The 25,492-nt window shown below is 48.1% G+C and overlaps 1 protein-coding gene across 1 annotated transcript; it reads left to right on the top strand.

Annotated features, from left to right (window-relative positions):
* The first annotated feature begins 6,886 nt into the window (after positions 1-6,886).
* LOC140488204 (uncharacterized) lies at positions 6,887-25,269 on the top strand. The gene is made up of 3 exons (XM_072588090.1): positions 6,887-6,890; positions 16,365-20,183; positions 25,141-25,269. Exons 1-2 carry the CDS (start codon positions 6,887-6,889, stop codon positions 18,467-18,469), a joined length of 2,109 nt encoding a protein of 702 aa, XP_072444191.1. The 3' UTR covers positions 18,470-20,183; positions 25,141-25,269.
* Positions 25,270-25,492: the final 223 nt, after the last annotated feature.

Raw genomic sequence — 25,492 nt, 5'->3', positions numbered from 1 at the left:
GTCAGAGGGGTCAGTACAGAGTGAGTGTTGCACTTCAGAAGGTCAGTTCTGAGGGAGGGCCGGACAGTCAGAGAGTCAGCACTGCAGATGTACCGCACTGTCGGAGGGTCAGTACTGTGGAAATGCTGCAGTGTCAGAGGGTCATTACTGAGGGAGCGCAGCACTGTCGGAGGGTCACTACAGAGGGAGTGCTGCACTGTCAGGGGGTCAGTAATGGGGGATTGCCGCAATTTCAGAGGGTCAATCTGGGAGCAGTGCTGCACTTTCAGAAGGTCAGTACTGAGGGAGCACTGCACTGTCAGAGGGTCATTACTGAGGGAGTGCTGTGCTGTCAGAGGTTCAGTACTGAGGGAGTGCTGCACTGTCAAAGCGTCAGTCTGGGGGATACCTGCATTGTAAGAGAGTCAGTGCCATACTATCAGATGATCTGAATGGCCTAGTTTCTGCTCCCATCTCTTGTGGTTCAAGAGGAATATCTGAAATTGTTCAGTATATTTCTGCCTCTGCATCCTTCATACCCTGCTCAGCAATGATTCCCACGTCCAGATTCCAGAGACTGTGTTCAAACAGACCATCTTTAATTGGATATTGAACCTGAAGAGGTTCCACCAGCTTTTACCAGTGTTGGAGTTTTTGTTTCCTGTGACTGACCTGCCAGCTCAAAGGGATATTTTCATGCTGCAGGGCTGAGGTTTATTCCTCAGCTTCCGTGTGCTCATCCCAAATCAATCCCACTGCCCCACACTCAGCACAATCGTGTGTTCCTTATTTCTGAGCTTCCCAATGCTAATCCACATCCAGAATGACATCCCACACTCCTCCAAATCGTATAGCAGGCTAATTGCCTGGGAGAGAGGAGTGCTAAGAGAGGAAATAAAACTCTGAATGTACCTTACAGTGACATTAAGGGTGAATTGCTAATGAGAGAAACACAGTGAGAATTTGGGCATGGACCCAGAGGTGACAGTGAATGGATGCATTTTGTCAATGCTCACTGGGACAGGGTTAATATGAAATCGTGAAGATGCTCTGTGATACAATTAAATGAACGAGCATGTATAGAGAGAGAGATGGTTCTGAGTGGTCTGGCCTTCTTAAAACCCAATACATCTCCAAAGACGGTGGAAATGTATCTCAGTTTACCGAATGAGGTGATGGAGGAAGTAGCAGGTACACTTGCAAACATTTTCAAATCCCCTCTGGCCACAGGAGAGGTGTCGTCGGACTGACCATGTGGTACTGTTATTCAAGAAGGAGCATGGGATATATTAGGCAGCTACAGGCCAGTCAGGCTAATATCGTGGGTGGGACGTCTTTTGGAAGCAATTTTGGGAGATAGAATTAATCAGCATTTAAAGAGCCTGGAGTTCATGAAGAACAGTCAGAATGGTTGTGTTAAGGAGGGGTCAGGTCCGACCAATGGGATTGCACTTTTTATGGAGGTGACTAGGTGTGTAAACAAGGGCAATACTTTCCTGTCATCTGCTTGGAGGTCAGTAAGGCTTTTATCAGGATCCATATTGGAAACTGATAGTGAACATAAAAACTCAAGATCCAAGGAATCTGGCACAGAATGCTGAGTGGCAGGAAGCAGACAGTGATGGCCCAGTTAGAAATCTCTGTCTGTTCATGTCTCACTGTTGGGGTCTTGCTGATATTGTTGATGGAAAAGATTTAGATTTGAATGGTGGAGGGTTAATCATTGGGTTCATGAATGATATGAAGATTGGTTGGGTGATAAATACTGAGGATGATAGTCTTAGATTACAGAAGGATGGCGATGGCCTTGTCAGATGGACCGATCAGTGACAACGGGTGAGGTGCCTGAAGACTGGAGAGTAGTTAATGATGTAATGCTACATTATTGAAATAAGGCTGCAAGGAACAGCCATTGAACTATGGAGCTGTGAGCCTGAGGCCAGTGGTGGGTAAGCTGTTGGAGGGCATTCTGAGAGACAATTTACATGCATTTGGAAAAGGAAGGATTGATTAGGGATGGTCAGCGTAGCTTGTGGAAATGGTTTGGGATGGAGGCCACGTCCATTTTAGAAGATTCAGATCTTTTTAAACAATCAGTGAAAAATAACATCACCATGTGTCTGAAACATGGATTGGAGAAAAACTGTTGTCAATGTATGGTCACTTGATGCTTGGAGACTCTCTAGAAAAGCAGGCACCCAAACAGACCAACGCTGTCGATGCAAGATGCAGTGCACAGGAAGATCCAACAAGTCATTTGCAGTTGCTGTCTGTCTCCCTCGAGCAGTCATCATGTGAGATCAGGGTTCAGTCCTACGAGAAGTAATCTCTCCATCAAACCTTCCTCCACGTTTGTACAGCAATCGTGGTTGTGTGAGTGTGTATCTGTGTGTGTGTGTGTGTGTGTGTGTGAGAGAGAGAGAGAGAGAGACAGAGAGCGAGTGTCTGTCTGAGTGTGTGAGAGAGGGATTATGTGTTTGTGTATGTGTCTGTCTGAGTGTGTGTTTGTGTGCGTGTGTATGGGAGGAATGTGTGTGTGTTTGAGGGAGTGAGAGTGTGTATTTGAAAGAGAGAGTGGTGAGTGGTGTTTGTGTGTGTGTGTGTGAGAGAGTGTGTGTGTGCGCGCGTGTGTGTATGTGTGTGTGTGTGTGTGTGTGTGTGTGTGTGTGTGTGTGTGTGTGTGTGTGTGTGTGTGTGTGTGTGTGTGTGTGTGTGTGTGTAAACTAGCCAATCTTATCAGGTGCTCATGAATATAAAATCCAGCTGCTGTTTCAGGTGAATTGGTCCTTGTGTCTCCAATGACACAAAATCTGTCAGGGTGGCTTAACTGGGGGAGAGTGCTGTTCATTCCAATGGGGATTCATCCAGTAAACCTTCCTCACACACTAACATCCCTCTGGCAATGCAGTGACTAGTCCTGCACACAGTGCTCCAGGTACAAACCAATGGAATGTCACCATAGTCTTACCAGAGCATGGGACAGCTCCTCATTAGAGAGTGGTGTCTGGTGGGGATTTAAGCAGAGGGTCACCATGGCCCAGCTGAGGGGAGAGGTTGGGAACGAGAGTCCTTCAGAGTAACTTTAGCTCGTGTGGTAAGCTAAATGACCAGCCAACTGAGCTAACCAACCTCACTCCAGGGGCATGCCGTGTATAACCCAATCATAGCCAGCCTGCACCTCAATACGAGCCAGGAGCAAGGCCATTCGGCCCCCACCCTAACCCAGAAGGGAGAGCACGGGAAGCTGATGAAGGAATCAAGCCCCTCCCATGTGGCCTTCTGAAATGGAGCTGAAGGACAGAGCTAATCTGGCCTGCTGTTTGCTTCCCCGAGACTGGTCTGCTCCACCTTACAGTGAGAGACTGAGGGGAATCTCGAGGAGATTTCACTTCTCACTGAGAGGCTGCAACTCCAATCCAAATCAGGCTGTTTCCCTCCGAGACTCACGGAAGAGTGCAGCACTCGACAGATCAGGGCCTTGTGGAGTCATAACCTCCAGTGTGGGGGCCAAGAGCTGGGAGGTAGTGTTAAGAACATAAGACCATCCTAAATAGGAACAAGAGGAGACCATTCAGCCCCTCGAGCCTGCTCTGCTATTCAATAGGATCGTGGATGATTCAACATTTGATTTTGGAGCTGAAACTAGGACAATACAAAGACAGAGAATCAAATTATTCTGCCATGAGGAATCATCAGACAGTAGCTGGAATCAGAGAGAGCGAACACACACACACACACACACACACACACACACAGACACACACACACAGACAAGAATTGTGGGATTCAGGCTCTCTGTGGGAATTTTGCCACAAGGGGCGAGCTCTGCACTGGGGAGAGACAAGGGAGCAAAATGCTAGAGAGGGGTCTGATCCCACAGATTTCACTGCTTCCCTCTCTCACTGCAGCTCTCCTGTCTATTTCTGTGTTCCCAGTTCTCTCTCCCACGTCTTTCCTTCAATCCTTATCTCTCAACATCCTTCACATCTCTGCCCTGTTTACATTTCCCGGTAGATTCCCTTTCCCTCTTTGTCATCTCATCAGGTTTTTTTTCAGGAATGCTCAATCATTCAATCTTTCACAAAATCAACACCTTGCTCATCTCTCTCTGCATCTATCTCTCAGTTCTGTGGGATCTTGCTATTCTTGCCTGTACATCATTCTCGCTGCATCAGAGCAACTCCACCCCCACCTCCCCCCTTCCACCATCATCCAACTCTCTCAGATCTATCTCTCTGCTGTTGCAACTCCACTCTCTGTCCAATATCTCTCCCTGGGATTTCTGTCTTGCTGTCTGTCTGACCTTCTCTTACTGTCTTTCTCCCCAATTTTTATGTTGTATCAGTCTGACATTGTATTTCTCTTCCTGGAGTTTCACTCTCTCTCTGTCTGTCTCTCTCCTGCTCTCTCTCTCAGTTATTCTCACTTTCTCACCCTCTCTCTGCCTGCCTGTCTTTCTCTTGTTCTCTCCCTCCCTCTCAGTGTCTGTCCATCTCTCTTTCTCTCCTATAGTTTCTCTCACTGTTTCTCCCTGGACCAATCTGCTCTGTCCCAGTGACTGGGGAAGGGGCATTGCGAAGAGTTTGCCTCAGTGCCTGGTCTCTCCCAGGATTTACCCCAACTGTTGGGAGGGGGTGAGTGGAAGGTACATGGTGTATGTTTCTGAGTGAGTCTGAAATAGAGAAAAAGAGAAAGGGAGAGTGACAAAAAGAGAGAGAGACATGGAGAGAGTGGAGATGGAGAAAGTGTGGAGAGAGAGATGGGCAGTGAGAGTTAGGGAGACAGAGAAAGTGAGAGATGAACAGTGTGAGAGAGAGGGTGGGGGGAGACAGAGAGAAGGACGTATATGGAGGGAGAAGGACAGTGTGTGTAATTGGCGTTGGTTTTAGAGTGGGATCTTGCTGTGCATTACAGCAGTCAGTTAAAGGGTGAGTTAGTCTCTGCACTATATCCTCCAGCCCAGGGGCTGTGAGTCTGCATGGGAAGGGGGATAGTGGGGACAAGGAGGGAGTGGGACAGCCAGAGACAGGGGGAGTATTTGTTGGGGTTTTGGGGTCGTTGGAGAAAGGGGGGGATCTGTTGTCAGAGAGAGATGGAGGGAAGAATAGCATGTGATGCAAAATTTGAGACAGGGCAGAGAAAAGGTCTCCACATGAAGCATAGTCAAAGGGGCAATTCAGGGACCAATCCAGAGGATCCTGAACAAGTCCAGGATCATTTAATAGGGGAGGCGGCATAATGGGCAGAAGGGATTCCATCTGTGATGCAAATCTTCTGTAATTCTGGGACTGGGATCATTCTGTGCATTAAAACAGTCACAGGCCAGTCAGTCAACACTGACTCTTTTACCAGTGTGAGAAAGTGAGGACTGCTGTTGCTGGAGAGTCAGAGTTACAAAGTCTGGAGATGGGGAGGCACAGAAGGTCAGGAAGGACAATCGATGGTTCAGGCCTGACCTGCTGGGCTTTTCCAGCTCGACACTTTTCCATGCATTTCCCTCTGCCCCAGGGAGTGGAGCTCACAGCAATGTTGGGGGCAGCGAAATATTTGAGTGGGGCACATTTGGTGAGGCAATTAGTTGGGAGGGAAGATATTTGGGGAAGGGGATCAATTTGGGAGGAGAGTGAAAATGGGGGGCAAAATATTTTTGAGGGCGTTCAAAATTGGGTGAGCACTTTCAGTTCTGAAATAGGGAAGATAGAGAAAGGGAGGCTATGAAAAAGAGAGAGAGAGATCGAGAGAGTGGGGACGGAGATGAGAGTAAGATGGGCAGAGAGAGAGAGACAGGGAAAGGGAGAGTGAGAAAAAGGCAGTGAGTGAGAGAGAGAGAGAGACAGGCTGAGAGAGAAGGACAGAGAAAGGGAGAAGGAACGTCAGACTGAGACAAACAGGAGGTAAAGCATGGACAGACTGAAGGGGTGACACACATTATTCCAGATGTTTCCAGCTCTATCTCTCTCTCTCAATGGTTTTGTACACTCCCTCTCTCCCATGTTTCTTGGGTTTGCTTCAAACTGTCTTTCTATCTCTCCCTTTCTGGTTCTGCCTTTGGGTCTGTGAAGCTTCTTTCTCTATGTGTCTGTCTGTCTGTCTGTCTCTTGCAATGCTGGTCTCCTCAGATGGCCTCCAGAAGATTCAAGACATCAGTCTTCAGGTGAACCCTGTTTGTGTTCATTTCTGGATGGTTTTCCGGAACTTTCTGTAGTTCTGGCCAATTAGGAGAATCGGCTAATAGTTTGAAATATTTCCAACCATTTGATGGTTTGTTATGTTAGTTTCTTTTTGTAGCAGGACCCAGTGCCTTCCTGTGTGGACCCTCATTTGTTTGGTGGACACGTTATAAGGGATATGTCTGTCCTGGAGAACTGTTGCCTTTTACATTATGCTGATGACATTACCACTTGGCCGCTGTGTTTGCACTGTGCTTGGAGTGCGGAATTTGTAATTTGGGGGATTTACTTGGCCAATATAACTTGGCTGTCTATCTGTGTTTTAGCCAGGAGGTTGTGACATTTCCCCCAACTCATCCATTTAGATGGAAAGAAGCTTATACAATGAATTGCAAACCAGCTTTTAAACGCTGGGTGTGCTTGTTGTCAGAGTAGCCAGCTGTCTGAGCCGAACGCCATTATGTACAGAATTGTGATGCATAGACAGTGATCAGAATAAATACAAGGGAAAGAGTCCTGATGGCTCAAAATCCTTGAATTCCCTTCTGAGTAGAATTCCCTGAAAATTATATCAGCCTTATAGCCCCTGTGAGTGTGTCCAGGCCTTATGAATAATGATGGTGCCCATTCTGTTGCAACCTGCAATCATAACCACCAATACCCCAAGATATATCATGGTGAGTGCAGTTAGGGCCACAGCTTGATGGGAGAGGAGCCAAATTCATGGATGATAGGCTATGGGTATGTGATAGTATGGCCTGTTCCTTCACTTTTACTGAGGGGTGGTCCCTGTTCTGTCTATCTTCAGATTATGTGGGATGGATTAATGGTAATCCAAACAAATACCATTTTTGTGCAACTTCCATTAATTGGACTTTATCCTAACTTTGTCACATGGTGTGAGAAACAAAGATCACTCACTTCAATAATTTCAGCCCAAGACAAGATCTGAAGCAATCAGTATGTTTATTAGACGCTTGCAAGCATGGTGCGCGGAATAGGGCATGTAGAGGTTAGCAAGTACATTCCTTATATAGGATTCACTACTCCAAACCTGGTGCCCATTACTATTGTTTATCTCTTGCCTAATCCGGCCTTGTACATTACAATGTACAAGTTTTACTGGGCCATTTCACCACATCCTGCTGTGGTCCATTGTTAGGTATATCCTCCTTCACTATTATCTACTACCCCCACCTGTGACATTTCCTCCCTTTCCCCAACCATATTGATCCTTATGACCTTTTAATTGTGGCTGGCTTTTGTGTTTTTGCAAAAGTGGGTAACAGATGATTATAATTACTGCCTCTACAAGCATATCTGGCTTAACCTACATACTCACAGCACCATATTTATTTGTCTACCATTGTTAGCAGGCACGTTTCATTCTTGTATGCACAGTTTAGCGAATACAAAAACAATTATATATTTCCTCCACATAGATGTTATTCTTTTTCCTCAGCCCTTCGTTGAAACAATTATACACTTGTGTGAGTGCATTTACCTTGCATAAGTCATTATAATTGCAGAAATAACACTACTTTACCTATATCCCACACCTCAGACCAAACCGAGTGTCCCAATGAGAGTGTTCTTACAGCTGTCATTAACCCAGCCCTTGGTGAGCTGCTGTCACTCACAGTGAGAGATGTTGGTGTGGGGGTTCTCCTGGAACAAATATTTACGTTGTTTGCCACTAAACCGGGATGGGACTTTCCCATGGCTGGCCTGCCTGAGCTCCTCCCTCATCTGTTCCACCATCCCGTTACTGCACAGGGTGTGGTTTTACTTCTCACCGTCATCTCTGATTGGGCCCTGGATGATCTGGTTAATCGTGTTGGTGTGACCCTCCACTTTGGTCACTAAGTGATGGTTAGCCTGATTCTCCAACAGTTGTCCCATAGTCTCCTCTGGGTTTTCTGTATTCAGTATTTCTCAGGCTCATTAGAAAGTTGTTGGGTCAGGATCCTGAGTTTATTCCCTAAATTAGCCAAGTCAGCATACTGACCGGAAACACTCCTTCCCTGGGAGTGGACTTGTGTACTGTGGCTAAATCATTGAGGAGTTCCCTTTTCTTTCATCTGCGAATTGCTGTTGTGGGCTTTCCCTCATATTTCCCTGTCCTTCACCCCCTTATCCTGTTGGTCAGGTGGGAACATAATCATTTTAATGGGGAAGGACATTACTCTGGTTACTGTATCCCTGATGTATTCATTATGATTGGCATCAATTTGTGATAAATATTAGTGAACAAGGTATTGGGTTTAGTGACTAGTCCATTGCGAGAACCTGGTGTGTGTGGGACAAGCTGGGAGAGGAGCCTTCACTCCTGGTCTCAGTCTGTTTTTAATTTTGTTTCTGAGGAATTCTCCCTGGTTGGTTTCCTGGGATATCACTGTTTGAACTCTGACCCCTTGTCTGGGCTGGTGCTCAATAGCTCACAACCACACACCCATTCTTGAGGAAACAGCACCAATCACCTGTGGTCCCCGAGCCTCTGTGCCACAACGTGGAAATCCCTAAAGTCTACTTCCTATTCAGCGATTAATTAGCGGAGGGCCCAATCCTCATTACAGGGGCATCTGAGGGTTCGAATCCCAGGTGGCCCTCCTTCTTTCTGAGACATGTGAGACAAAGGGTCGGGCCTGTATTCTCATCGCTAAGAAAGATGCAGGACATAGCCCCAAAATTCCAGACAAATTGGACCCAGAGTTTCCAGATGAAGCAACAGGGGGAGGGGAGGGTCATTCCCCTGGTTGTTGTTCTGCATTTATGCAGCGCCTCTGCAGGGTCTGCCTTATCCTGCCCTCGAGCATTGAGGATCGCTGCCTTCATTTCATCATGGATGCCCCACCCTAGCTGTTGGACCTCAGGGAGGGCTGAATGGCCTGCTGGACTAAGGCACATGGCGATTTATTCGGTTTGCTCCTCAGCGTTCACTCTGTGTATGACAGACGTTCGGTCAATCTCATCCAAACATGTATCTGGGTCAGAGACGGGATCTTTTTGGTGCTGCCCACCAGCTGGGTGCCTGGAATGGCTGTTGTGTACGGAGTGAGACCATCAGCTGCATTACACTGGGTAACCACATAATTCATGGAATCTGGGTCCATCTGGGGTCAGGGCTCGGGGCAAAATGTGCACTTACCCGTAAGAAAGGCAGTGGGAGTCTCCATCTGTGAGCGGGTGTGGTTGCATCAGTGTGGGGCCTGTCATTATCTCCCTGGGAAGGTAGAAACCCAAAGGCACACATTATCCCATTCTGGGAGGAGCCCTGGTTTCCGAGGGATTGTATTTGCTCCTGGAACCTCCTACTCGGGCCTGATGTGTGTTGTTCCATGTTGCATGTGTACAGGACCCATGCAGCTGCTTGGAGCTCATACACTGTCCATCCAGTTTGTCAATGTAACCTGAGGCTGCCTCCCCATCCCCAGAGATGGCTCATGTTCATGTTGCTTTGGCTGCTTCTGTTTATGGGACACCTGGGTATGTTCATGGAGTCATAGAGTTCGAAGCATGGAGGCAGGCTCTTTGGCTCAAACTGGTCCATCCACACTAACCCCGTTTCCCTGCACTTGGCCCATAACCTTCCAATATGTTCCTCTCCATGTATTTGTCCAAGTGCCATTTAAATATTATTAAATGTATCCTCCTTGACGACTTCCACTGGTAGTTCATTCCATATATATATATATCACCTCTGGAGAAAAGGGTTGTCCCTAAGGTTCCCTTTTAATCTTTCCCCTTTCACTTTAAACTGATGCCCTTTCGTCCTCGATGTCCCAAGCCTTGAATAAAGACTGAGCACATTCACCCTGTCCATGCCTCCTATGATGTTATACACCTCTATAAGGATATCCCTCAGTCTCCTACACACTAAAGAAAATGTCTTAACTTGTCCAACCTCTCTCTATAACTGTCTAGTTGAGTACTCGAAACATCCTTGTAAATTTCTTCTGCACTCTTTCCAATTTAATAAAATGCTTGCGATGGCAAGGTGGCCAAAACAGAATCCTGTACAAATGCAACAGAACTTCCCAACTTCGATATTCCATGCCCTGACTGATGAAGGGCCCAGTGTGCCAAAAGCCTTCTTCACTGCCCTGTCTCCCTGAGTTCAGAGAACCGTGCTCCTGGAATCCAAGGTCCCTCTGTGCCAATAGACTCCTTCAGGCCCTACCATTCACCATGAAACCCCTGTCTTGATTTGACTTTCCAAAATGTTAGATCTCGTCCTTGTCTATATTAAACTCAATTTGCCATTTCTCAGCCCAATTCCCCAGCTGATCAAGACCCTGTTGCAATTGCTGAGAACCTTCCTCACTTATTTTAGTGCAATCTGAAAATTTTCTAATCATGCCTTAAACATCCTCATCCAAATCATTGATATCGATAACAAACAGTAGTGGGCCTAGCACTGACTTGCTCAGTGGTACAATGGTTAGCACTGCTGCCCCACAGCACCGTGGATCTGGGTTCAATTCCAACCTCACAGGATGGCCTGTTTGGGTTAAATCCTTTTAGGATTAGACTTCCTACAGTATGGAAACAGGCCATTTTGCCCAACAAACCACACTGGCATGCCGAACAGTGAGCCATTCTCCCTGCCCAATATTTACCCTTGACGAATCCACCGAGCACTGTGGGCAATTTAGCCTGGCCAATTCATCTGACCTGCATATTTTGGGATTGTAGGAGGAAACTGGAGCACCCAGAGCAAACCCACGCATACACAGGGAGAATGTGCAAACTCCACACAGACAGTCACCGGGGACTGGGGTCGAACCCGGGTCCCTGGCCCTGTGAGGCAGCAGTGCCAACCACTGAACAAATATGCCGCACCAACTGAGTTTGCATGTTCTCCTCATGTCTGCGTGGGTTTCCTCTGGGTGCTAGGGTTTCCTCCCACAACCCAAAGATGAGCAGTTTAGGTCAATTGGCCATGCTCAATTGCCTATACTGTATATGGATGCAGAAGTAAGTTGCATTAGTCAGGGGTAAATGTAGAGTAATAGGGAACGGAAATGGGTTTGGGTGGAATAATCTTCAGAGGACCAGTGGACTTGTTGGGCCGAAGGGCCTGTTTCCACAGAGGAGGGATTCTATGATTTGATGACCGATGAGGCACATCACGAGATACAGGCCTTCAGTCTGACTGTTACCCTCTCCTTCCTACCATCAAGCCAATTGTGTACCCAGTTTGCCAACGCCCCCTGGATTCCATGTGATGTAACCTTCCAGAGCAAGGTACCATGTGGAACCTTATCAAAGGCCTAATTGAAATCTATAGAGTCTACATGTACTGGCCTGCCCTCGTCAACCTTCCTGATCACTTCATCAAAGAACGCTAACAAATTTGTGAGGCATAGTCTCCCACACAAAAGGGTATGCTAACTACTCCTAATCAAATGCTGTATTTCCAAATGCATGTATATCTAATCTCTCAGAATCTTCTCAAGTAACTTACTGACCACACATGTTCAGTTTACTGATCTATAGTTCCCAGGTTTTTCTTTGCAGCCCTTCTCGAAAACGGGCACAACATTTGCTGCCCTCCAATCTTCCGGGACCTCACCCCTGGATAACGCTAATGCAAAAGAATCAGCCTGGGACTCACAATTTCTTGCAGTGTTGTTGGATTCTTTAGTCAGGTCCAGGAGATTTGCCCACCCTCATAAATTCTAATGCGTCAACACTTCCTCTCCTGTCATATGGACTGTCCCCAAGAGATGATCACTAACTTCCCCAAGTTCCCAAGCCTTCATGTCCTTCTCCACGGTCAACACAGAGGGGAAATAACTCCTGCGATACTGCACAAACATGTCCATGAACAGTTCTATTCTCTCTCTAGTTATTCTCTTTCCTTTAACATACTTCAAGAATCTCTTTGGATTCACCCAAATCTTTTCAGCCAAGGTCATCTGCCCTCCTGATTCCCTTCTTCAGTAAACTCTTGTATCCCCTATGTATCCCCAGGGATTCCCTTGAGATTACAGTTTTGGGTAGGGAACTGTCAGGGAGGGGGTGAGTGCAGTGTTGGGAAGGGATCAGTTAGTGAGGGGGAGACTGCAGTGTTGGGTGGAGATCAGTCAGAGAGGGGGAGATTGCAGTGTTGGGTAGGGATCAGTCCGGGAGGGGGAGTTTGCAGAGTTGGGTAGGGATCAGTCAGAGAGAGGGGAGATTGCAGTGTTGGACAGGGATCAGTCAGGGAGGGGGAGATTGCAGTGTTTGTAGGGGGTAGTGTAATTTTTAAACGGTTAGCTGCCTTTTAGTCTTTTCTACCTCATAGTAAACACAAGCAGACACTCGAAACTGTTGCCGGACCTCCCCCACGTTTATATGAATGAAACAGTTGTAACAGCTTTCCTCGATAGTTGAGAGGCCGCCCTTAACCACAGTTGTACAACATCATCCATATAAGGGAAGAATGGGAAGCTCAAACACTGATTGGCCAAGTGAATAATAAAATAATCCCAAGCACCAGAACCCAAATAAGGAAAACAGTGGGGAATCCGAGCACTCGTTGGTCAAGGCAGCAGTAGTAGACCCAGCCCAAATATACATGTATATAATGTGTGGAGATTACTATGCTTGTGTGTGTGTACCTTTGGGAACAGCACCCGACTTTGCAAAGTTGAATGAAAAAGTTTTGGACAGACTCCTCCGTGTCTTTGTTCCTGGGAAGGGAAATAAAAAGTGCCGTAGATGGGGCTGGACAGCCACTTATCTCGCACAATTGGGGGCTCCTCCGGGATGAAATAATTATTGCCGGGGGGGGCAGTCTCTTCGGCTCACGGATCAAGCCTGATTACAACAAAGACGCGTCTAGTATATATTTATACTTCTCACTGATCGGCTTGTTCCGTTGGCCGTCGGCCAAGAGAGGATGTGACCCGGCTCATTTAAAAATAATTTTGAATCCTGGAAAAGGAACACACGGACGAGTGCTGGGACGACCGGTTAGTGACTATACACGGGGGTACACACATTTAAAAAGGCCAGACAACTCCGTGCACGGATCAAGGTAAGAGATTCTTTTGTTCTTCCTTGTTGGCCGCGTGGTTTTGACGGTCATCTGTGAAAACGCTTTGGGCATTTAAGACCAGGACTGAAGATAAACCACAGGAAATTGTGGTTTTGACGGTCATCTGTGAAAACGCTTTGGGCGTTTAAGACCAGGACCGAAGATAAACCATGGGAAATCAGACTTCTAGATTTACTAAGGAAAAGTCAGGGAAGACTGCAAATGGGAAAGAAATACCCCCCGATAGTCCATTAGGTCGGAAGTTAAGTCTATGGACGGACAGTAGTAGAACGAAGGACTTAAAGAAAGAGACCATGATAAAATATTGTTGTTTTATATGGACCAAAGAACCTATCCGCGCCCCCTCGGTAGTTTGGCCCGAGTATGGGTCTGATGAAGACTGGGTGTGTCAAATCCTAAATGTATATGTTAACAGAAAACAACCGTTTGACCCAGAGGAGAGCAAATATGCCGCCGCCTGGTTGGCGGGCGACGGCGAGAGTCCCACGCGTCTCTATCCTCTGATTCCCCAAACAGACCCGAGGAAGCCCCAGAAGTCTTGGGACATCCTCACCGACGGTTTGCCACCGTCTTCCCCGCCCCCGTATATACCACCTGCGCACGACCAGGCGTCCAGCGCGGACCTCCCTCCTGCGACGGATAATTCCGGGTCCCAGCAGGCTACGACCAGTGAGGAAGGGACTGCTGGCGGGGGCACAGGAGGGGGCACAGAACTCACCCCAGGCACTAGGAAATCAGTCCGACTCGAGATGCGGAGAGGTCGAGAAGAGGGATTGAGAGCTGGGAGGAGTGACAATATTGAACAGCTGAACCCCTTACGAGAGGTGCCGTTTGGGAATGAACGGACCGGGTTCTTAGTACAACCTTTAAATTCTGGGGATATCCGGCAACTCCGTAATGAACTACCCCGTCTACTGGACGACCCCGTCAGTGTGGGAATGCAACTGGACCAATTTCTGGGGCTCAGTATATACACATGGGCTGAACTGCAGGCCATGATGAGAATACTATTTAATTACGATGAAATTGTTATGATCCGGAATAGTGCAATGGCCATTTGGGATAGGGAGCATCGGGACGGCCCTCAGCGTGGAGAGCAGAAGTACCCCTTAGAGGACCCCCGGTGGGATCATAACGACGCGGGGGGACGGGCCAATATGACAGACCTCAGAAGGCTTATAATCAGGGGGATCCAAACCTGCGTGCCCAAACAGCGGAATTTAGCAAAAGCATTTGAAGTTGGACAGAAAAAGGATGAATCCCCGAGTGAGTTTTTAGACCGTTTGCGGGAGTCCATGCGAAAGTATTCAGGTTTAGACCCCGATGGGGAAATAGGCAACAGCATGCTTAAGGTGCACTTTGTGACTAAGTCATGGCCTGACATTCAGAAGAAATTACAGAAAGTGGAGGATTGGGCTGAAAAGGATGTTGCAGAATTATTACGGGAAGCACAGAAGGTGTACGTTCAGAGGGATGTAATAAGGGAGAAACATAAGACAAAAATGATGGTGGCAGCCGTACGGGAAGCTTGTAAGTCCACCGGAATGGGGGAGGGAGATTATGGGGTGGAAAGAGGAACGTTGAAGAAAAGTTGGAGAGGGAGAGAAGCGAGACGGGGCAGAAGTGAGAGAGGAGGATCTTATGGAATTGAGCGCCCTCAGAAGGCCGGATGTTACCATTGCGGGAAACTGGGACACTTCAAAAGGGATTGTCCCGAGTTTAAAAGGGAAAGAGAAGGGATGTATGAAATGGAGTGTGAACAAATGGATTAGGGAAGTCAGGGGAGGATCGGAACACGGGCCTACCAAGAACCCCTGGTAAATTTACGGGTGGGCCCATTTAGACAAGATGTTACCTTCTTAGTTGACACAGGCGCTGGCAGGTCCTCAATTCCCCTCCATCCGAGGGGGGTTGGCTTCCAAGCTAAAACATTAAACATTTCAAGAGTTAAGGGTGGGGTTTTTAATGCGAAAATATTCGAAACACAACCCTTGCGGCTGGAGGAGGAGGAACTCCAGGTGGAACTCCTTCACCTCCCCCATCTTCCCTATGGGTTGTTGGGACGGGATTTGATAGTCCGTTTCGGATTGCGAATAGAAGTGGGAGAAGAGGAAGAATTAGCCGTTACCATGTCATACCTTAGTGAGTCCCGATTGACAGAGATAGACCCTAGGGTTTGGGTCGCCAAAGGGAACCGTGGGGGACTCGCAATTCGACCTGTGGAGGTAAAATTAAAGCCCCAGAGCCCCGACGTGAGAGTGCGCCAATACCCCATCTCTTGGGAAGGGAGGCAGGGCCTGAAGACAGTTATGGAAGACCTAATAAAAGATGGATTGGTAGAGCCCTGTATGTCACGATACAATTCCCCCATCCTGCCAGTCTGGAAGTCGGATGGGAGCTACCGAATGGTCCAAGACCTAAGGGAAGTAAATAAAATTGTCCAAGTACGGCACCCTGTGGTACCGAACCCATACACTATTCTGGGGCGAATCCCCCCGGACCACGGCTGGTTTAGTGTTATAGACTTAAAGGATGCCTTCTGGGCGTGTCCCCTGGACAAGGACAGTAGGGATCTTTTTGCTTTTGAATGGGAGGATCCTGATACTGGCAGAAAACAACAGTACAGGTGGACCGTACTCCCCCAAGGATTCACTGAGTCCCCGACTCTGTTCGGGCAGATTCTGGAACAATTATTGGAGGGACTAACCTTGTCCCCGGCCCTTAAGCTTATACAATACGTGGACGATCTCCTTTTATCCGGACCGGCGGAGGAGGACGTCCTACTTGGGACTAATGCCCTGTTAAATTACCTAGCTGAGAAGGGGTTAAGAGTGAGTCAGAAGAAGCTCCAATATGTCGAGAAAGAGGTTAAGTACCTGGGACACTTGATAAGCCAGGGACAGAAACGAATAAGTCCGGAAAGAGTGCGGGCAATAATCGAACTAGGCCTCCCAACGACCAAGAGGGAGTTGCGGAAGTTCTTGGGACTCTTAGGCTATTGTCGGTTATGGATAGACGACTATGCCCCCCTTACTAAAGACTTGTACCTAAAACTCATTGAGGAGGCACCCAACAGAATAAAATGGGAGGAGGAGGAGAAAAAGTTAATTGAAATCCTAAAAGGAAAATTGATGGCCGCACCTGTTTTAAGCTTGCCGGATTTTAGTAAGACATTTCGCCTCTTTGTGAACTCCAGAAAGGGAACCGCTCTTGGAGTATTGACCCAGGACTGGGGGGGGGGGGTAAAAGGAAGCCCGTGGCTTTCCTGTCAAAAATTCTGGATCCAGTCTCCCAAGGGTGGCCGGAGTGTGTCCAAGCGGTGGCAGCCACGGCAAAGCTGGTAGAGGAAAGCAGGAAGTTGACTTTCGGGGCCCCCTTGACAGTCACTACTCCCCACCAGGTTAGAACTATCCTGAATCAGAAGGCCGGGAGGTGGCTGACTGACTCGAGAATTCTGAAATATGAAGCCATATTGTTAGACCGAGAAGACCTCCGAATAGAAGTCGGGGGCTGCCAGAACCCGGCGGACTTTCTTTGGAAAGGGGAAGGGGAGGAGGAACTGGAACACTGCTGTTCAGACATAATAGAGTACCAGAGTAAAGTGAGGGAAGATCTGAGGGATACCCCCTTACATGAAGGAAGGCGGTGGTACATTGATGGGTCCTCTCGAGTGATAGACGGGAAGAGACACAATGGTTATGCAGTCATTAGTGAGACTGGTTGGGAATTAGTGGAAAGTGGACGGCTACCGAATGCCTGGTCCGCACAAACGTGCGAATTGTACGCCTTGCACCGGGCTCTGAGGAATTTAAAGGGAATAGCCGGGACAATCTACACTGACTCTAAGTATGCCTTTGGGGTAGTACACACCTTTGGGAAGATCTGGAAAGAAAGGGGAATGATAAATAGTAGAGGAAAGGAGTTGGTCCATGAGGAACTAGTAGCCATGATCTTGGAGGATTTGTTGCTGCCACAAGAGATTGCTGTAGTACATGTGAAAGGACACCAGAAAGACGATAAAATAGAGACTCTGGGGAATCAATTGGCAGATGAACAGGCAAAATTGGCTGGGATGGGGAAGGAAGTAATAAACTGCCTGGTAAGGATTCCACAGATATCCGAAATTACCGAAGTGCCCACGTTTACTGACAAAGAAGAAACTCTTCTCGCGTCTCTGGGGGGTACAAAGGATAGGGAAGGCAAGTGGAACTTACCCGATGGCCGCCAGCTACTAAATCGACCGTTGACGCGGGACATTATTGCCCGTTTACACCAAGGGGGTCACTGGGGCGCCCAGGCACTGTGTGATGCCTTCCTGCGCCGATATGCTCACCCTGGTCTGTACACGGTAGCCAAGCAGGTCACAGGAGATTGTATAACATGTCGAAAGATTAACAAAAGGGGGCTGCGGCAGCATGCAAGACAAGGGGGTAGGAGTCCGGCCTATAGGCCGTTTGAGTATATCCAGGTAGATTACACTGAGCTCCCCCCCATAGGTCGCCTGAAGTATCTATTAGTAGTGGTAGATCACCTGACAGGATGGGTGGAAGCTTTTACCACGGCAATGGCAACTCAGGTTAGCAAGATTCTACTCGAGCAAATCATCCCACGATTTGGGCGACCCCGCGCTATTGACTCTGACCAGGGGAGCCACTTCACCTCGACCGTCCTCCAGAATGTAGTGCAAGCAATGGGGATTGACTGGGATTTGCACACCCCCTGGCATCCCTCCTCCTCGGGCAAGGTCGAAAGAATGAACCAGACCATCAAAAAGCAGCTAACCAAGCTCACTAGTGAAATCGGCCTGCATTGGACCAAATGCCTACCCCTTGCCCTGTTGCAAATTCGCACCCAGCCAAGGCGGGATTTGGGCGTCTCCCCTTTCGAAATGTTATTTGGCCTCCCATTCCATGGGCCGAAGGGGGAACCTCCTGTATTTGAGTCTCGGGATATGTTTGTGCAAAAATATGTGGTGGCTCTGGGGTCTGCTCTATCTCGTTTACGCCAACAGGGACTTTTGGCACAGACGCCGCCCCTCGAGTTTGCGGTGCACACCGTCAAGCCGGGTCAGTGGGTCCTGATTAAAAGCTGGAAGCAACGTACCCTCGAACCAACTTGGGACGGTCCCTTCCTGGTACTTTTGACGACCGAAACGGCTGTCCGTACGGCCGAAAAGGGCTGGACACATTACACTCGAGTCAAGGGACCAGTGCCACAACCGACGGAGGACGAACGAACCTCTCTGACAAAGGCATCTAAGGAACAGAGACTCTGAGAACGAACTAATCGGACTTTGGCGAGTCTAAAGGAACTGTGCCCTCAGGCTACGGGTGTCGCGACAAAATGCGGTCAATCGTATTGTTAACTTGCTATGCCATTGTCCTTGGGCTGGGTCATAGTGTGCGTGTTACCCAATTTGGCCTCCGGATGAAACAAATAGAGGACCGTCAGTGGTTCACCATCTCCGTGCTTGCCAACCAATCAACACAGACATTTAGCTTAGACCTTTGTGAGTTGGTGCCCTGTAGGACTAAAAGTCACCTGAATCAAACTAAGCAGAATCTAGAGAGAGAAAGGGGGTTCCAGGGTCAGACGTTAGTATTACAATTGTATGGTAGGGAAGGCCTAAGTAGGCTTCCAGCCCCCGGGGTCCAGGCTATGGTGTCAGTTGTCCGTGATCCCATCACCCCTGGACGGGATTGTGGGCAGAATCAGTGCAATCCGCTTTATCTGACCATAAAGAACTTGGAAAAGAACGAGGCGAGACTTAATAGAACAATACTGGGTATTAGAGTTGGGGGCCAGGCAGGATGGGGGGGGATGCAGCTGTGCTGCACGTATATCACGGTCATTGAAGCTGAGTCTGGGGGCTCATCCACCACTGATAAGCAGGAAAAGATTAGAATAATTGAGACGACGGATTTGGAAAAGACCTTTGAAATAGAAACGGGATACGGGGAGGCGAATGCCTGGATGGAATAGGTCAAATATACTGTGAGGAGCATGAAAAAGAGTGATTGCTACGCATGCACGAGTGCCCGCCCTAACCCTCAGGTGGTCCCATTCCCGCTGGGATGGGAGAAACACCCACGAGCCATGGACTGCATGATAAGGCTGTACCAGGACCGAGAGGCCTGGAACGACCCCACTTGTCGACCCTTGAGTTTGAAGTTTCCCCCCGTCAGGTCTGAGGGGGCGCCCCGCCCGCCATCATTCTCAGGGGTAACGGGTACACACCAGGCCTGCGTCTCTCGGACGGGACTACAGTGGGACGACGATGTGGGGACATTTGACAAGTGCAGCGGATCAATCCGGCTGGTCAATCAAACTACCGGGGGCGGGAATTACTCCCACATTCATGTACCTAGGGCAGACCTCTGGTGGTACTGTGGTGGGAGGGTTCTGCGACCGACCCTGCCCCAAAAATGGACGGGCACTTGTGCGATCGTTCAATTGGCCATCCCATTCACCCTGGTATTCGAAAAACAAGAGCGACCCCGTTCTAGTGGAAGAACTGAGAGAGCTTTGGAGACCTCTTTCGATGATAACATATATTTAGATGCCATAGGGGTCCCCAGGGGTGTTCCTGACGAATACAAGGCGAGGAACCAGATAGCGGCGGGTTTTGAGTCGTCACTGTTCTGGTGGGTGACCATCAATAAGAATGTGGATTGGATTAATTATATTTACTACAATCAGCAGAGGTTCATTAATTATACCCGGGATGCAGTGAAAGGAATAGCAGAACAACTGGACGCCACTAGTCGGATGGCGTGGGAAAATAGGTTGGCCTTAGACATGATGTTGGCAGAGAAGGGGGGGTGTTTGTGTCATGATAGGCACTCAGTGCTGCACTTTCATCCCCAACAACACAGCCCCTGATGGGTCCATCACCCGCGCCCTGGATGGACTCACCACATTGGCGGACGAACTGGCCGAAAACTCGGGCATCGACTCTGGCCTCACGGACTGGTTGGAAGCTTGGTTCGGTAAATGGACGGGGGTGGTCGTTCCCTTTCTTGTCTCATGTATAGTAGTGGCAGGGGTACTCACTGCCCTTGGGTGTTGCGTTATTCCCTGTGTCCCGGGATTAACTCAACGACTGATCGAAACCGCCCTTACTGAGAAGGATGTTCCCTATGGGCAGGTTGAACGAATAAATCTCGAGATGGAACAACGTGAATCCCTCTTGGGCGGGGGTAGTATTAGAGAAGGGCAGTTTGATGAACAAGCTCGGGAGTTATTAAATGCCCTGGAGAAGAAACTTACGGTTGAAAAATTACAGGCCGTAAGAAAAGACACGGGGGATTTGTAGGGGGTAGTGTAATTTTTAAACGGTTAGCTGCCTTTTAATCTTTTCTACCTCATAGTAAACACAAGCATGTAGGGGGTAGACGGTTAGCTGCCTTTTAGTCTTTTCTACCTCATAGTAAACACAAGCAGACACTCGAAACTGTTGCCGGACCTCCCCCACGTTTATATGAATGAAACAGTTGTAACAGCTTTCCTCGATAGTTGAGAGGCCGCCCTTAACCACAGTTGTACAACATCATCCATATAAGGGAAGAACGGGAAGCTCAAACACTGATTGGCCAAGTGAATAATAAAATAATCCCAGGCACCAGAACCCAAATAAGGAAAACAGTGGGGAATCCGAGCACTCGTTGGTCAAGGCAGCAGTAGTAGACCAAGCCCAAATATACATGTATATAATGTGTGGAGATTACTATGCTTGTGTGTGTGTACCTTTGGGAACAGCACCCGACTTTGCAAAGTTGAATGAAAAAGTTTTGGACAGACTCCTCCGTGTCTTTGTTCCTGGGAAGGGAAATAAAAAGTGCCGTAGATGGGGCTGGACAGCCACTTATCTCGCACATGTTGGATAGGGATCAGTCAGGGAGGGGGGGATTGCAGTGTTGGGTAGGGATCAGTTACGGAGGGGGAGATTGCAGTGTTGTGCAGGGATCAGTCAGGGAGGGGAAGATTGCAGTGTTGGATAGGGATCAGTTAGGGAGGTGGTGATTGCAGTTTTTGGTAGGGATCAGTCAGGGAGGGGTTGTGTGCAGTGTTGGGTAGGGATCATTCAGGGAGGGGGAGATTGCAGTACTGGGTAGGGATCATTCAGGGAGGGGGTGAGTGCAGTGTTGGGCAGGGATCAGTCAGGGAGGGGGAGATTGCAGTGTGGGTTAGGGATCAGTCAGGGAGGGGGTGAGTGCAGTGTTGGGTAGGAATCAGTCAGGGAGAGGGAGATTGCAGTGTGGGGTAGGGATCAGTCAGGGAGGGCTTGAGTGCAGTGTTGGGTAGTGATCAGTTAGTGAGGGGGAGACTGCAGTGTTGGGTGGAGATCAGTCAGGGAGGGGGAGATTGCAGTGTTTTGGTTGGGATCAGTCAGGAAGGGGTGGTTACAGTGTTGGGTAGTGATCAGTCAGGGAGGGAGAGATTACAGTGTTGGGTATGGATCATTCGGGGAGGGGGCAAGTGCAGTGTTTTGTAGTGATAGAGGGAAATCAGGAGGGCAAAAAGGGGACTTGAGATTGTTTGGAAAATGTTTTTATAAATCCATAAAGGACAAAAGGGTCACTGGGGAGAGTATAAGGCCCCCAAAGATCAATACTGCCTGCACGTGGAGCTGCAGGAGATGGGGGAGAAACTGAACAAGTATTTCCTGTAGAGAAGGACCAGGAAGATATAGAATAGAATGATGGTTTGGGAAATAGCATTGGGAAATAGATGATGTCATCTTGCAAAATGTCCATATTACAGAGGAGGAGGTGCTGGATGTCTTGAAATGGTTAAAGATGGAAAAATCCCCAGGACCTTATCAGGTGTACTCTCGATCTCTGTGGGAAGCTAGAGAAGTGATTGCTGGGCCTCTTACTGAGATATTTGTATCATTGATAGTTACAGGTGAGGTGCCAGAAGACTGGAGGTTGGCAAACATGGTATCTCTGTTTAGGAAGGCTGGGAAGGACAAGTCAGGGAACTTCAGACTGGTTCGCCTGACATCAGTCGTGGGCACGTGGAAAGACGGATACATGAGGGACAGGAATTACATGTGTTTAGAAAGGCAATGTCTAATTGGGGATAGTCAGCATTGCTTTGTACGTGGGAAATCATGGCTCAAGATATTGAGTTTTTTGAAGAAGTAACAAAAGGATTGATGAGGGCAGCGCGTTGGATGTGAGAGACATGGACTTCAGTAAGGTGTTCGAAATGTTTCCACATGGGAGATTGGAGAGCAAGGATAGATCTCATGGAATACAGGGAAAACCAGCCATTTGGAGACAGAACTGGCACGAAGGTAGAAGACAGAGGGTGGTTGTGGAGGGTGGTTTTTTCAGACTGGAGACCTGTGACCTGTGGAGTGCCACAAGGATCGGTGCTGCGTCCACTACTTTCCATTAATTATATAAATGATTTGGATGTGAACATCGCAGGTATAGTTAGTAAGTTTACAGATGACACCAAAATTGGAGGGGTAGTGGACAGTGAAGAATGTTACTTCACATTACAACGGGATGGTGAACTGATGGACCAATGGGCTGAGGAGTGGGAGATGGAGCTTCATTTAGATAAATGGGAGGTGCTACATTTTGGAAAAGCAACTCTTCGCAGGACTGATACACTTAATGTTAATGTCCCAGGGAGTGTTTCTGAACAAAGAGACCTCGGAGTGCATTGTTCCTTGAAAGGAGAATTGTGGGTCGATAGGATAGTGAAGAAGGAGTTTGGTATGCTTGTGTTTACTGATCAGTGCATTGAGTAGAGGAGTTGGGAGGTCATGTTCTGGCTGTACAGGACATTGGTTAAGCCAGTTTTGGCTTATTGCGCGCAATTCTTGTCTCCTCCCTATCGGAATGATGTGTAAATTGAAATGGTTCAGAAAAGATTGCAAAGTCGCTGACAGGATTGGAGGATTTGAGCTAAAGGGAGAGGTTAAATGGGCTGGGGATGTTTTCCCTGGAATGTCTGAGGCCGAGGGGTAACCCATATGGAGGTTTATAAAGCCATAAGAGGCATGGTTAGGTTTAACAGACACGGTCTTTTCCCTGGGGTGGGGTAGTCCAGAACTGGAGGGCCTAGGTTCAGGATGAGAGGGGAAAGATATAAAAGGAACGTAAGGGATAACGTTTTGATGTGGAGGGTGTTGCGTGTATGGAATGACCTGCCAGATGAAGTGGTGGAGGCTGGTACAATTACTGCATTTAAAAGGCATCTAGATAGGTATACGGACAGGAAGAGTTGAGAAGGACTTGGGCCAAGTGCTGGCAAATGTGATGAGATTATGTTAGGATATGTTGGTGGTGTGGATGAGTTGGACCGAAGGCCCTGTTTCTGTGCTGTACATCTCTCTGACTGTAAATGTTTTCCACTATCCATTTCAATCAATAGACTTCACTGTTTCCCCTGTTTACCTTGGTCAGTTCCCCTCTCAAACACATGTCAATGGCTTTGGTTATGATTGTTGGGTGTGCTTTATGGTCACTTTAAAAATCCATCATCTCGCTGAATTCCACTACACTACAATTTCCCAGAGGATATGTCAGTGTGACATTACTGCTTCCCTCAGCGTCATCACCCAACGGTCGATCTGAGATAGTCACCTCCCTGGCCGTTTGCACAACGTGTTATTCAAAGAAACACTGATAGAAACATCCAAAGAGGAGTTCAGAGAACATCACTTTTGCCGATGTGACTGTCCCAGATTATATAAAGACTGAAGTCTCCCAAAATGATCACAGTGCCTTTGCATTACACAGGAATACATTGGAATGTGTAACAGGTCTGAGCAATGAAATGCTGTTAGGCAGCGTCTAAACTGTTCTCCTGCTTGTGTTTTTGACACGTGTTACCCAGAATCTGCATTCAGACTGATTCAGCTTCATCATCTGAGGCCAAATGCTTTCTCTGTAATGCCTTTGTTACCCATTACTGTCAGGGTTACCCATCCTGCACTCCCTGTCACCCCTCAAGGAGGTGAACAATAGAATATTCATGTTCCACCTTTTGTTCACCCTGTCACCACTAAACCTCATTTATCTCTGTGCCACAGTCCATCCTCCTTATTGCAGAGACTTTATACAGTCCAAAAAAGAACATTACGACTGACTCTTTCCACAATTTCTTGTCACAGTCCAATTCACTGATGAACAGTTTCAGTTACACTCTGTCTCTTCCTGTTCCTTTCTGCTTGTCTTCAGCTACATCACCATTTTCTCTTTGGATTTGGAAAGCTCCTTTCACCGGACCCTGGCCCTGCATCCTCTCTGTCAGTTTAAAGTCCTGCCCATAAGCTTACCGACATGGTTGACCAGGACACTGCTCCCAGCAGTGTTGTGTTTAATTCACTCATGGGATGTTGCTGTCTCTGGCTGGCCAGCATCACATGCCCACCCCGAGCTGCCCTTGAGCTGAGTGCCTTGCTGTATCATTGCAGAGAGCAGTTTAGAGTCAACCCCATCGCTCTGGGTCTGGATCATGTGTAGGCCAGACCCGCTGTCTATAATAGATTTCCTTCCTAAAAGGATATTAAGCAGTTAGATGGGTTATACTGGACCCCAGCATTAACATCTGGATGAACAGTCGGGTGAGAATAGCACGAGGCCATCACCTGTCCCACTCGTAGCTCACCTGTCACTGAGTACTGATCCCCGTGCACCATGAATCACAACCCTTTCATCATGACCATTGTGTGATCCTGATACCTTCCTGCACTCTGGTGATATCACTCAGTCTCTCTCCATGTGGTATCCCTCACTGTGTGGGTCTAATTGCTGCCTCTGTCAGTGTCTCTCACACTTGCAGCTACTCCAGATCCTGAGCCAATGGAATTCCCCTTTCCAGAGAGACACAGCAGAACAGGCCAGGGATGGAGACAGGGATTTTCCAGATCCCTCACTGCATCAGTCTAACTTCCCATTCTGTCTGTTTCCCTGTCTCCTGTAGGTCATCAGGCTGTTCCTGTCTCAGCCAAATTCCTAACTCCTGTCTCGTCCATAACCACATCAAAGACGCTTGGTCAGCCAGAGAGACATGAAGAGGGAGATCTAGAGCCTTCAGTAAATCCTGCAGCCGGTAAGATCACTCACAGTAAACAGCACAGGGAGGGGTTAGTGACCTTCTGTATTCAGACCCGGAAGACAGGACATAGACACAGAGCTGGGTAAGGAACAGCTACGTTCTAGGCTTCATTCACATCATCTTGTGAGGGTCCTGCTTTCACCTCTGCTGGACTGGTCCTCACTGAGACATCTCTCTTTGACTCTCTCTCAGACTCTCTGTTGCTTTTTCTCGATCA

Source organism: Chiloscyllium punctatum, chromosome 17 (genome assembly GCF_047496795.1).
Source record: "Chiloscyllium punctatum isolate Juve2018m chromosome 17, sChiPun1.3, whole genome shotgun sequence".
Lineage (NCBI taxonomy): Eukaryota > Metazoa > Chordata > Chondrichthyes > Orectolobiformes > Hemiscylliidae > Chiloscyllium > Chiloscyllium punctatum.
The sequence above is the reverse complement of the archived record's forward strand: the minus strand, read 5'-3'. Positions and strand labels throughout refer to the sequence as shown.